Source organism: Erpetoichthys calabaricus, chromosome 5, assembly GCF_900747795.2.
Source record: "Erpetoichthys calabaricus chromosome 5, fErpCal1.3, whole genome shotgun sequence".
In the NCBI taxonomy this organism is placed as follows: Eukaryota; Metazoa; Chordata; class Cladistia; order Polypteriformes; family Polypteridae; genus Erpetoichthys; species Erpetoichthys calabaricus.
In genome coordinates this window covers 8,097,872-8,111,377 of record NC_041398.2, presented here as the reverse complement: position 1 = coordinate 8,111,377, position 13,506 = coordinate 8,097,872, and the positions used below count along the sequence as shown (strand labels likewise).

Here is a 13,506-nt window from a genome sequence, read left to right as displayed (position 1 = left end):
TTCTCATACATTCATTGGTTATTTAGAATGTTTCATATAATAGACCAAAAAATGTCATCGGCCTTGATTTTCAAAAAGCTTTTAGAACAGAAGTCCAAGAGGTGAGTCATCAGACTGTAGATAAGTGGACTGAGGGGGCAATGAACAGGGAGGTGCAAAATTGACTTAGCAGACAAAACAAGGCATTTGGATCTTTAATGGAGAGATAGATAGAGAGACAGATAGAGAGATAGATAGAGAGACAGAGAGACAGAGTGGACGCTAGGGGTCACTGTTGCCCCTTTAAACCCAACAGACCAATGCTCAGGACACCAGGTAAAAGCGCCAAGAAGTATTTAATTGTTTTCTTCTTGCACAGTGCTCCCTAAGCACAACAGTCACCATAACACAATCAAATGACACAATAATTACAATTCTCACCTCCTTCACATCTCCAAGCAAGTTTTGTCCACCTCCACCTGACTCTGGCATGCTTGCTTGCTGGATTCACTACAGTCCTTTAAATAGTGCCCAACCCGAAAGTGCTTCTCTCCTTTCGTCCATGTGACTTGCCAGCACTTCCAGGCCAAATGAAGAACTTGAATTTTCTTTAGCCTGGAAGTATTTCTGGATGTCTGTCCTCGTGACTCACTAGTACTTCCAGGCTATGAGGAAAGCAAAACTCTCCAGGTCCTCCTACAGCATCTCCTGGTGCCACCCACAGTACCCAGCAGGTCTGTAAAGCTGAACTCCAAGTCCCATAGTGCCCTGCGGGAATCCAGGGTACTGCTATGCTGCAGGGAAGTCCCCATGTAGCGTCGTGGAGGAGGCAGTGTCTAAAAGTAGTTGCCTTCCCCCATCCTTCCCTTCTAGGGGCATCCCGGCTGGGTTGAGCTGCTGGCCGACACTTACAATAGATACATAGATAGATGGTATATTATATTTGTCCCAAGAAGGAAATTTGTAAATGAAATTAAATCCAAAGATATACACACACAATCTTCAGTATAATTTTACAGTAGAAGGTCTGCAACTAGAAAGTGTGTGACTTTTGTGCGCTCACCACAGTTCTGTAAACTGCCCTGTAGAACACACTTGTGGGACCACATCAGGAATATTGTGTGTTAGAGAAAAGAGAAAACAGCACAAAAGAAAGTCAAGAGGAAGAAGAAGAGAGACCAGACTGGACTGTGGGGTTTGAGCTGTGAGGAAATGCTGAAGGATTTGAATGTCATCAGTTAAAGGACAGAGACATGAGGAGGTGACATGACAGAAGGGTGTAAAGATATGAAGGAGTTGGTGTCTTCTTTTACCAGGTGATGTAATTTAAAATGACTTATACCAAGAATATATTTAATATAAATTTTCTTCCTCAAAAAAATTGTACATGAAGGCAGGAACTTTCAGAGTTTTGCATAAACTATGGAAATATTAGGCAAATATGAAATTGCACTGAGTGGTCAGTTCTTGCCATTTGTAAAAACTCTTGATTTTGACGTTTCTCAGGTCACACACCTCAGTCTGATCAGACTCCCTGTGAAGTGTCACTCTCACCTTTAGAAAGTGGAGATGGTCCTTGGTCTCTGAAAGTTCTTTCAGCTCAGCTTCTCTCCTCTTCAGCTCCTCAATCTCCTTCTCCAGTTGCTTCATGACTCCTTCAGCCTTCTCCATTTCTCTCTTTTCTTGTTCTGTGATCCTCTCTGTCAATTTCTTGTGGGCTTCCTCAATGCAGTGAATCAGATCAGTGAAGCTCTTCTCGTGTTCCCTCATCACTCTTTCCACAGAAAGCTGTTGGATAGGAGAAAAATATTGAATTGAGTCACCTATTTAAAAATAAAAGTCACAAGACAGTTTTGTTAGTATTTTGATGTTGTAGAGGAGAGTTTGAATTAGGAGAAGGGTGGTAGGAGTATTCCCTGCCTAGTATTCCCCTGGTACTCTGGTTAGCAACATCTTCTTTAGGCACTTGTAGGTCTGTATGGGATATGCAGTCTTGATAAGCGGCTCTGTAGGATCTATGGGAGCCATTGGGACAAGCTGCTAGGGGACAGCACTACTGTCCTGTGAGGACCCTGGTGGTGTTACACAGGGTGGTCTTTAAAAACAGCCTCTCCTGGTCAACCTGGGTTTGAGAGTGGATCAGGACAATGTTAACCTGGAGTGGAGAATAAGAGGATGGGAGAAGAAGAAGAAGAAGAATGGCTATTGTGGAGAAAAGCTGGTCTGTTGTGAGGTAATTGTGTGTAAATAAAATATATATAGTGCAATTGTGAAAAGACTAAAACTGTCAAGTTTAACTTTATTAGGGCAAATTTTGAGCAGACGCAGCAAAGTCTAAAGAGAATAAACTGGGATAAGCTTTTAAGTATGGAGACAGTCGAGGAGCAGTGGAACAGGTTTAAAAAGGTTTTACATGTAATGCAGAACAGATACATACCTACATTTGGAATTAAGAGGAAATGTAACAAAACTCCACAGTGGGTTAATAAAGAGTTAAAAAAGAAGCTACAAAGGAAAAAACAGATGAATAAGGCGTAGAAGACTAAAAAATCCAAAGAGAATTGTAAGGCGTATGAGAACATGAGGGCAACCAGTAAGAAGGATATTAGGGGGGCTAAAAGGCATTTAAAGAGGAATAGAGCAGATAAGGCAGAAGATGACCCCAAGAGATTCTTTCAATATTTGAGTAGTAAAAGATCAGACAAAGAGGAGGTGAAGTGCATCAGGCATAGTAAAGGGGAATTAAAAAACACCGACAGTGAACATACTTGGGAATTACGAAGGACTGCAAAATGGCAAATATTATCTCATTATATAAAGAGGGTTACCAGGCAAATCCAACCAACGATAGGCCAGTAAGCTGAATGTGCATCACAGGAAAATTAATGGAAGGAATTATTAAGGATAAGATTGAGCAGCACGTGGAAAGAACACTCAGCATGGACTCAGAAGAGGGAGGTTGTGTTTTAGTAACATGATGGAATTCTATGAGGAAGCAAAAAAAGGCTACAATCAAAGTGGAGCAGATGATGATATTTATTTGGACTTTCAGAAAACAGGAAAGGTGCCACAGGAGAAGTTGGCCATCAAAATAAAAGATGTGGCAGTTCAGGGAGATGTTTCTAGATGGGTGCAGAACTGGCTCAGACACAGGAAGCAGAGGGTGATGGTGTGATGAACCTCATCAGAACTGGGCAATATTAAGAGTGGAGACCAGCAGGGATCAGTGCTATGGCCACTGCAATTTTTATTATATATAAATGATTTGGATATGAATTTAAGTAACAAGCTGATTAAGTTTGCAGATGATACCAAAAGAGGTGGATTAACAGATAGTCTGGAATATATTAAATCATTACAGAGAGAATTGGACAGAATAGAGGGTTGAGCAGATTTGTGGTATAAGGATGTAAGTGTAGGGTTTGAGGTGCACACTGTCCAGGATCATCAACCCCAAAGCTGGAGGTGTTCAGCTGTTTTCAGGACCTTTCAGAGCTGCAGTGCGACTCCGATATATTTGAGAAAGTAGGCAGGGATGAAGAGCCCTAAACGTAGTCATAGTCAGGTATTCAGGTATTATGGAAATTGAGATGAAGTTCTGCTCCAGATACAGAGAGTCTCACATGCTGTGTTGCCTTCTGAGTACACAGGTAGAAAACTTCTATGGATGACTGCCAGAGCAGTGGAGGATCCAGGTGTCATCATCAAGTTGTCCAGGTGTCACAGAATAATCAAAATAGGTGGGACAGACGGCCAGTTCTGCAGTACAGATTTAAGAGTTGAGTGTAAAGCCGAGGAGCAGAACTGACAAAGTGGTCACCTCAGGACTTCTACCTGTGCCACACCAGTCCATGTGAGATTAGGAAAATTAGATGGCTTAATACACACATAAAATGTTTGTGTGGGAAGAAGTTGGGATGGGTTATATTTTAACTAGAAGGACAATAATGTAATCTTAATATGTGTCACAAATAAATTAATAATAGCAATTATCAGGACAAGACTGAGCAACACAGATCTAGGTGAGGAGTGCCAATGAGTAGTCAGTGTGGGTTTAGATGGAGGACTTCATGTTTCAATAATGTGCTGGAATTCTATAATAAAACTAGAAAAGCGTAAACCAGTATGGAGGTCAGTCTGGCAGGAGGGCTCTCGTCCAGTCACTTGTTCTTCCTTGACTGCCACATCTGTGTCTTTTCGAGACTGCACATATTGAGTGACAAGTTATACCCTACCCAATTTCTTTGAACAGAAGGCTGCACCCCAGTTGTCTGATTCTGCTGTGGTTGCTATTTTAGTACACCAGATGGCGCTGATCTTTATAATGGAAGTCAATGGTAAATAAATCAGATTGTAAAAGTTTAGTCTGTCAAGGCACAGAAGTGTGTGTGAAGAGTTCTTGTTCTGCCGATGAGAACATTCTTATAAATGGATCCTGGAAGAACTGGGCATGAAATAGGAAGCAACTCTGGACAGTGTGCCAGCCAAATGTGTGTCCAGGTCACAAAGAAATCCACAGTGGAAATCGTAATGGGGCAAATTACAGTCACTGCCAATTAACCAAACTGACATGCGAGGATGTGGGAGAGGAACTGGAGATACCAGTAGTGGTAAACACCTCATGGACCATGAATGGTGATCTGGAAGGCAACAGAAGTGACCACCGCACCACCTTACTATCCTTTGTCATAAAATACGAATGGTTAAATTGTAACTCTGCTGTATAGAAAATGTTGTGTGTTTGCTGCTTGTCTGTCTGATCTACTTGTGTGGGTATGAAGATAGTCCATACATCCTGTCTGAGGAATAGATGAGTAATTAAGAGCGGCAGAACACGGGAGGGCTGGACAACTGGTTGTAATAAGAATCTGCATAAATCACACAATTATATGAAAGGAAAAAGAGAACAACAATTGGAGGAAAAAGACAAGAAAACTCGCTAAACAGAGCAGCATCTGTTAAAAGGAACTGCGGCTTTGATGATCTGTCTAAATAGGTGATGGTCAGTGATCGTCTCCAGCGACGTGAATCTTGAATTTAATCCCAACTAGCAGACTCGGTGAGCTCACTGCAGTCCTTTTATTATAACGGCTCAGGACTGACTGGGAAAACATTTTACATTTTAATTTTCAGATTCTTTCACTGGTCATCTTCTACAATTCATTTCCACATTATAATCAGACAACTTGAACTCTGGAGTATTGTGTGAACTTCAGAAGGGGCTGAGGTGTGTATTTCACTCTCTATATTTTTATTCACATGTATCGGGGGTTATTGTGTGTTGAATGTCATTTTCATCTTTGTGTCTTTCTTTTTTAATTGTTCATTTTTTCCTTCTTTTCTGAAATTGCCTTATAACTGTCTTTTTGACATATACAGTGGAACCTCTGTTCATGACCATAATTCGTTCCAAAACTCTGGTCGTAAACCGATTTGGTCATGAACCAAAGCAATTTCCCACATAGGATTGTATGTAAATACAATTAATCCGTTCCAGACCGTACGAACTGTATGTAAATATATTTTTTTTAAGATTTTTAAGCACAAATATAGTTAATTACACCATAGAATGCACATCATAATAGTAAACTAAAAGTAAAAACATTGAACAACACTGAGAAAACCTTGAACAACAGAGAAAACTAACACTGCAAGAGTTTGCGCTAATAGCCTTACGACCCGATCGCTGTATAAACACCTTTTTTTTTTTTTAAATGAGTTTTAAGCACGGGGAAAAAAAAAGGAACATCTGAACAAATCCGAACTTTATTTAAAAACCAACCACAAGCAACCAAGAAAGTAACATTGCAGGAGTTCACGCTAATAGCCTTACAACCCGATCTCAGGGAAAAAAAATTAACATTTGAAAAATCCGTAACACAAAAACTAACCACAAACCACCAAGAAAACTAACCTTGCATGAGTCGAGTTCTGGCATGAAGTGAGGAGGAACTGGGTGGAGAGGAGGTAACAGTGCTTAGAAGCCACGGTTAACTGCAAAAGCACATGAAATACCGTAGAGCACAAAGAGTTCGCAGGTAAAGCACGCACGTCTGACTGAGAACAATGAACAGGGAGAGGCTGAACACGTGCTTAAATACAGTAATCGGCGCGTACGAACCGGAAGGGAAATGAAATAAATCGGCACAAAGAGTTCACAGCGAAAGCACGCACGTCTGACCGAGAACAATGCAACACGTGGGGAAATCATCAGCGCGCACAAACCGAAAGGGAAACTGGCTTGTTCGTATACCGAATGTGTGGTCGTGAACCGAGCAAAAGTTTGGTGAACTTTTTGGTTGCAAACCACTTTGTACGTGTACCAAGATGTTCGTGAACCGAGGTTCCACTGTACTGTACATATTCATTTGACTGTTTAGATATGCTGATGATATCAATAGATGAATGTACAGCAGGACTCTTCATGGGCTGACATTGGCCTGTCCTTATATTAGTTTAGGAAGGTGAGTGGCAGCAATCGGCCCGTTTCAGCAGATCAGCACGTAAACAGGTGGAGGTGCGCGTTATCAGCACTCAGTCCAGCAGCCTAACACCTTCACTTATGGAGTCCAATAAAGCTGCGACATATAAAAATGAACAGAGAAAGTCCATTAGGGAATGTTGTGTCGACTGATCCAACTCAGAACATCAGTGCCGACCTTCATTATGAGTTATTGTTAGGGGGAGTGAAGTCACCTTTAGTGGAGGAATGAGAAACCTGAGGACATGAGGGTCTTGTAGTCTGAAGTCCTAATGACTAAAACATGAAATGCTGTCAGCAGTGAAACACCATGAAGGACACAATAAACCATCTTCTCTCCTTCTCCATCTCCCTGTCCTCGCACGTCATCACCACAAACTCTCACAACCCTTTTAGTTTTTTTTCCTCTCTTTGACATGAAGTGTCGTCCACTCACCTTCATCTCGTCCGTTGTCTTCCTCGTCTCCCTCAGTTTCTTCTCTTTCTCTTCAAGTCTTTTCCTAATTCCCCTTAGTGTCGCCCCCAGCTGTTTCTGTTTGGACACACAAGAGGACACATGGGGGTCTTATCAGAATTCTCTTCCTCTTTCTGAGCTCATGGTGTCATTCTGAGTGATTAAATTTGTACAACACATTTATTTCACATTCCATGATACAACTTACTGTTTCTGTCACACTTGTCTTCATATTGATACAGTAGGTGACACACAGAGATTTAATGAAACAAATATGAATGTCACAAAAACATTCAAATAAAGGTTTAATTCAACAGTTCAGTTCTAGATGGAGGTTTGGCTTGAAGAGAGCTACAAATAAAGGAGACAATCTGAAGGCTCACTGGTGAATGAGTCAGTCCTTGAGATTGAGAGGACATCACATCGACAACCAGGAAATCAGAGCTTCACACATAAAAACTGAAGAAACCTGCAAACCCAGGAGACCTCGGATGGCTAAGGACTGCAATTGTAGGACCAACAAGACCATTGTGGAGTTGAGACTTGTGAGAACTTTGTCAAGTGTTTGGACATTTTATGGAGTCAAGTGAGATAACTGAGGTCGAGAAGACACGAGTGAGTCCAAGGAGTTCAGTAAAAAGTGAAATCTGAAGAGGAGTTTAATGAGTTCAGAGAAATCTGACAATAAATCAAAGGAGTCACAAATAGAAATACTTAAAGAAAACATTACAACTGAAGATCAGAGAAATAAATAATAACATAAGTGAAAGTTAACTAACTCCGAGTTCAAACATGAAGAAGAGCAAATGAGTTGCACTCAGTGGGCTGCTTTATGACTTGGAGGGCATGTGGCTTGGCTATTTTACAGAGAGGTGCAGATGCAGTTGTCATTGTCAACATCACAGTAAGTGACAAAAGTAAGAGCAGGCTGGCATTTGTGTAAGAAAAGAGTGAAAATGAAGGAGAAGACACCCGGTGGTCTTATCAGAAGTGCTGTCTATGACACAAGACACTCCTGGGAGGACTGGAGAGATCAGAGTTTAACATGAGGCTCACATTGGGTTTAAGATGGAGGGGCACAGGGGGATTTTTACAGCAGGTGGCAGCTGCACCCATGGCATGGGATCCGCTGATGTTATGGGAAGTCAAACAAGGAGGTCAGTCATGGACGTTTAACAAGCAGCTTAAGAAGTTGAGGTTTGCAAACTCATAATGAGAAACAGGCAGTGATATTAATAAGACTAAGGGATAAGCTGGGGTAGATATTAATATGAAAGTCAATAAAGTAAAAAATATATATACTAATACAAAAAAACAAATATAGAATCAAACTAGAGAATTGGAAACCAAAAACATAAAACTAATAAATTAAAAGATTATAATACTGTAATAAGAGTAAGTTACAAAAGAGTGAAAACCTCGAATGAGAGTGAAAGTGAACAAAAATAACAAGAGCGTGAGTTTACAAAGTCTTAACAATCCATGTAGTAGGCTGTGATAATAATCACCTCGGAGTATTGCACCCTCCACACATCCTTCTCCTGATACCAGCATAGGAAAGACATCCCCACCCATAATTACAATAGCGCAAGTGAGCAGAGAGCTGAGGAGACTTCGTGCCACAAAGCAGCGGGTCCAGATGGAGTATCGCCACGACTGCTGAAGGTCTGTGCATCGGAGCTGGGGGGTCCTCTACAGCGCATCTTCAACCTGAGCCTAGAACAGGGGAAGAGTCCCGAGGCTTTGGAAAACATCTTGTATCACCCCAGTCCCAAAGGTATCACGTCCTAGTGAGCTGAATGACTTCCGGCCTGTTGCTCTGACATCACATGTGATGAAGACCATGGAGAGGCTGCTGCTTCACCACCTTAGGCCACAGGTTCAACATGCCCTTGACCCTCTGCAGTTTGCATATCAGGAGAAGGTGGGAGCGGAGGATGCCATCATCATCTATATGCTACACCGATCCCTCTCTCACTTGGACAGAGGCAGTGGTGCTGTAAGAATTATGTTTCTAGACTTTTCTAGCGCCTTCAACACAATCCAACCTCTGCTCCTTAGGGACAAGCTGACAGAGATGGGATTAGATTCATACCTAGTGGCATGGATCGTGGACTATCTTAAAGACAGACCTCAGTATGTGCGTCTTGGGAACTGCACGTCTGACATTGTGGTCAGCAACACAGGAGCGCCACAGGGGACTATACTTTCTCCGGTCCTGTTCAGCCTATATACATCGGACTTCCAATACAACTCGGAGTCCTTCCATGTGCAAAAGTTCGCTGATGACACTGCTATCGTGGGCTGCATCAGGAATGGTCTGGAGGAGGAGTATAGGGACCTAATCAATGACTTTGTTAAATGGTGCGACTCAAACCACCTACACCTGAACACCAGCAAAACCAAGGAGCTGGTGGTGGATTTTAGGAGGCCCAGACCCCTCATAGACCCAGTGATCATCAAAAGTGACTGTGTGCAGATGGTGCAGACCCATAAATATCTGGGAGTGCAGCTGGATGATAAATTAGACTGGACTGCCAATACTGATGCGCTGTGCAAGAAAGGACAGAGCCGGTTATACTACCTTAGAAGGCTGGCGTCCTTCAACATCTGCAATAAGATGCTGCAGATGTTCTATCAGACAGTTGTGGCGAGCACCCTCTTCTATGCAGTGGTGTGCTGGGGAGGCAGCATTAAGAGGAAAGACGCCTCACGCTTGGACAAACTGGTGAGGAAGGCAAGCTCGATTGTTGACATGGAGCTGGACAGTTTGACATCTGTGGCAGAGCGAAGGGCGCTGAACAGGCTCCTATCAATTATGGAGAATCCACTGCATCCACTAAATAGTATCATCTCCAGACAGAAGAGCAGCTTCAGCGACAGACTGCTGTCACTGTCCTGCTCCACTGACAGATTGAGGAGATCGTTCGTCCCCCAAACTATGCGACTATTTAATTCCACCCAGGGGGGTAAACGTTAACATTTAACATTATACATAGTTATTGTCTGTTTTTCACCTGCATTATTATCATTCTTTAATTTAATATTATTTATTGTATCAGTATGCTGCTGCTGAAGAATGTGAATTTCCCATTGGGATTAATAAAGTATCTATCTATGTCTATCTATCTAAAAGTGTAAAAGGTAACTTTAAAATGTCTCATCTACAGGGGATTAATCAAAATCAAATTAGCAGTACATTTTAAATAGGAGATCTGAATACGCGAGGTCATCAAAAAGAAAACAAATGAATGGCAGAAAATCAAACCTGACTAAGGCCAAGAACAGAAATGGATACACAAGATTTAGAAATGTCAGTGTGTGTTGGTGGTGTAGAATTTCATTAACAACCAACTGCTTCAAATCTGTGAGGGTGCAGAGATTTGAGCAGAGAGCATCAAGGGTACAGGCCTGACATTAGGAGTGGGCTACAGACCACCAAATACAGATAAGAGTGTCAAACAGGCATATCCAGCTTTAAATGGCCGAGGCCCCACTTGCTGTACGTATCTGAACTAATCTGAACATTCACAAGCGCACATTAAGATCTCATGATTTCAGTCTTCTGAAGAGTCCAAGGATTAATAAAACAACAGAGGGAGGTCGAAATTTACACTTCGGGGTCTCAAAGCTGTGATCTGACCAGCCTGCTCATATATAATGATGGCCCTTCACTCTCATGCTTACGAGTCGCCACTTTAGCCTGGCATAGCTAGTAGAGCTGACTGTTAGCTATGATTACTATGTCTCTGTTTGTTAGTCATTTGTATAAAAGTGTAAATAATATAATCATCATGAACTCTTACCAATCACCCACTATTCTGTTTCTGCTCTTCCACTTCTCCACTGCCAAGCTGTTTAGCAGCCCATGACTGGGACACCTGAGGTATCGGGAGCCGTGGAATTGAAGAGTTAAAGGACTGATTAGCCTGCCCAGCACAGACGTGTACAGTAGAAGGACCACAAGGTGGTGGGTGGCCAGTAGGCTGAGGTCTTCAGACGTATCTGACTTTCCTCAGTTCAAAATGGCCGCTGAACCTACAGAGGTTAATTTCCTTCAGATGTGCTGACAGTTGTTGTTTCTGATTTCCTCTCCTCTTTTGTTAGCTGGCATTGTCTCGATGATGATATTAATGGAGGTGTCCTGTTTGATCCTTTAATGTTACTCAGTTGAAGTTGCTTTGATTAATGTCTGTTTAAACTTAACTTTACTTTTATGTGTGTACATGTTGTATATTGTAAAGTTTGTCAGCTTGTCTCCAGTGAACTGAGCCTGCAGCGATGAAGACAATACAAAAAATACTGCAAACTGAAAAATGCCATCTATACTATAAAACCAATTAAAACTTTATGCGTATTGTAAGAATTTTAGATCTAATCCCAGACATCAATATTAACTGACATGTGAGTGTAACGTGTCTCTTAGAGAGGCCTGAGGTACTCCAGACACAAGTGATCAGAACACAATGAACCTCCGCTCAGTTTAATGAGAGCACTCAGCTCACTCGACTGTCCATGGATCACACTGTGTATCTCATCCTGGACTGTTTCATGTCTTCCATCCAGTCTCACCAGGATAGGCTCCAGCTCCCTGCTGTCCTACACAAGCAAACTGAGACTTCTCAACATGAAGGAATAGATTTCTCTGACAAACTACATGTACGTATCACTTAACTCATGTTGTTTATCTAGCTTCCATTAAACACTAAACTCCACTCACCTGTTTTCCTTCTCTTTCTGTCTTCTGCTCAACCTTTTCATGACCATCATGTTCAGTCATTCCACACATCATGCAGATACACATCTCATCAGTTTTACAAAACAATTCCAGACTTTTCTGATGTTTCTCACAGAGTTTCTCCTTCAGATTTCTATCAGAATCAACCAGCTTGTGGTGCTTCAGGGCCGCTACTTCATAGTGAGGCTTTTCTCCTGTGTGGATTCTTGTGTGTCTCTGAAGACCACTTATACATGAGAACAACTCACCACATTCTGGACAACAATGAGGTTTTTCTCCTGTGTGGATTCTTCGGTGTCTATGAAGATCGCTTCTCCTTGACAACGACATGCCACAATCTGGACAACAATTAGTTTTTTCTCCTGTGTGGATTATTCTGTGGTCCTGAAGACCGTCTTTCCTTGAGAAGGACTTACCACATTCTAGACAACAATAAGGTTTTTCTCCTGTGTGGATTCTTATGTGCCTCTCAAGATGGCTTCTCCTATGGAAAGACTTACCACATTCTGAACAGCAATGAGGAATTTTCACTGTGTGGATTCTCCTGTGGTTCTGAAGATTGCTTCTCCTTTGGAAAGACTTACCACATTCTGAACAGTAATATGCTTTTTCTCCATTGTGAATCTTCATATGCTTATTAAGATCACTTTTGTGTGTGAAACGTTTACCACATTCCAAACATTTTTTTCCAGAATGAATTTGGATTTCTTTCTCCACTTGCTGTCGATCGGTTTTGATGGCTTCTGTCTGTGTTACTGAAGTAGCAGGGAGAGAACTGCACTGCAAAAAGGCTGCTGTCAGGTTCTGTGATCCTCTTGCTGATTTCTTCATACCTTTCGCTTTGTATTGAAAAGAGGGCTGACCAAATGAAGGTGGAGAGAAGCTGACATTCTTCTGTAAATCTGAAATAACACAAACATTTTAATTATATTTTCCCCTGACACCTTTACCCAAGGCGACATAAACATTTCAGACACAAATGGTTACATTTCTCTTGTTCTTCCAACTGGAGCACAGAGAGATCATGTGACTTGCTCGTGGTCACATGGTGTCAATAACTGAATTTGAACCTTCAACTTCAGGGTTTGATGTCCAAATTCCTAAGCACTACCCTCCTTTTAAAATAAATGAAACAGTTCAAGTACAGTGGTGGCACATTGGTTGGAGTTACTTCATCACACCGAGGAGCCATTTGTGGTCTGGCCAATCCATGTGTGGTCTTTACATGTTCTGCTGCTGTCTGTTCAATTTGTCCACCTTTCTCTCACAAGTAAAAGACAGGCCTAAACTGATCAATCGATCACAAATCAAAATCAGTCAATTTTCACTCCAAATGACTTGACTGATGATCAGCAAATTAGCTGATCTTAACATCTGATCTTGAATGATAAAAAACATGCAAGACAAAGTTCCAACATTACCAAAATACAGAAACACGTCCTCGCCAGTCTAACAGTTTTATTGACTTCCTACAAGAGATAGCATATTTACGGTTTGTAATACAGTAATCCCTCCTCCATCGCGGGGGTTGCGTTCCAGAGCCACCCGCGAAATAAGAGAATCCGCGAAGTAGAAACCATACGTTTATATGGTTATTTTTATATTGTCATGCTTGGGTCACAGATTTGCGCAGAAACACAGGAGGTTGTAGAGAGACAGGAACGTTATTCAAACACTGCAAACAAACATTTGTCTCTTTTTCAAAAGTTTAAACTGTGCTCCATGACAAGACAGAGATGACAGTTCCATCTCACAATTAAAAGAATGCAAACATATCTTCCTCTTCAAAGGAGCAAACACATCAATAGGGCTGTTTGGCTTTTAAGTATGCGAAGCACCGCGGCACAAAGCTGT

At 41.7% G+C, this 13,506-nt stretch overlaps 4 protein-coding genes across 9 annotated transcripts in view; 2 read left to right on the top strand and 2 right to left on the bottom strand.

The window, feature by feature from the left end:
* Window positions 1-13,506, bottom strand: part of LOC114641514 (gastrula zinc finger protein XlCGF7.1-like) — a 688,851-nt gene that overhangs the window by 226,308 nt on the left and 449,037 nt on the right. The gene's annotated exons all lie outside the window — the stretch shown is intronic.
* The window catches only part of LOC114641540 (tigger transposable element-derived protein 1-like), a 769,935-nt gene that overhangs the window by 464,926 nt on the left and 291,503 nt on the right, over window positions 1-13,506 (top strand). The gene's annotated exons all lie outside the window — the stretch shown is intronic.
* The window catches only part of LOC114641539 (zinc finger protein 501-like), a 419,195-nt gene that overhangs the window by 296,633 nt on the left and 109,056 nt on the right, over window positions 1-13,506 (top strand). The window lies entirely within an intron of this gene.
* Window positions 1-13,506, bottom strand: part of LOC114641511 (E3 ubiquitin/ISG15 ligase TRIM25-like) — an 88,559-nt gene that overhangs the window by 9,493 nt on the left and 65,560 nt on the right. Inside the window, exons 3-5 of one of the 2 annotated variants that reach the window (XM_051927827.1) lie at window positions 11,635-12,554; window positions 6,897-6,992; window positions 1,534-1,767 (exon numbers count right to left, since the gene is read on the bottom strand). The exons of the other annotated variant lie outside the window; for it this stretch is intronic. Of the exons in view, the coding sequence (XP_051783787.1) occupies window positions 1,534-1,767; window positions 6,897-6,992; window positions 11,635-12,554 (1,250 nt within the window). The remainder of the gene's footprint in view (window positions 1-1,533; window positions 1,768-6,896; window positions 6,993-11,634; window positions 12,555-13,506) is intronic. 2 annotated transcript variants of the gene reach the window in all.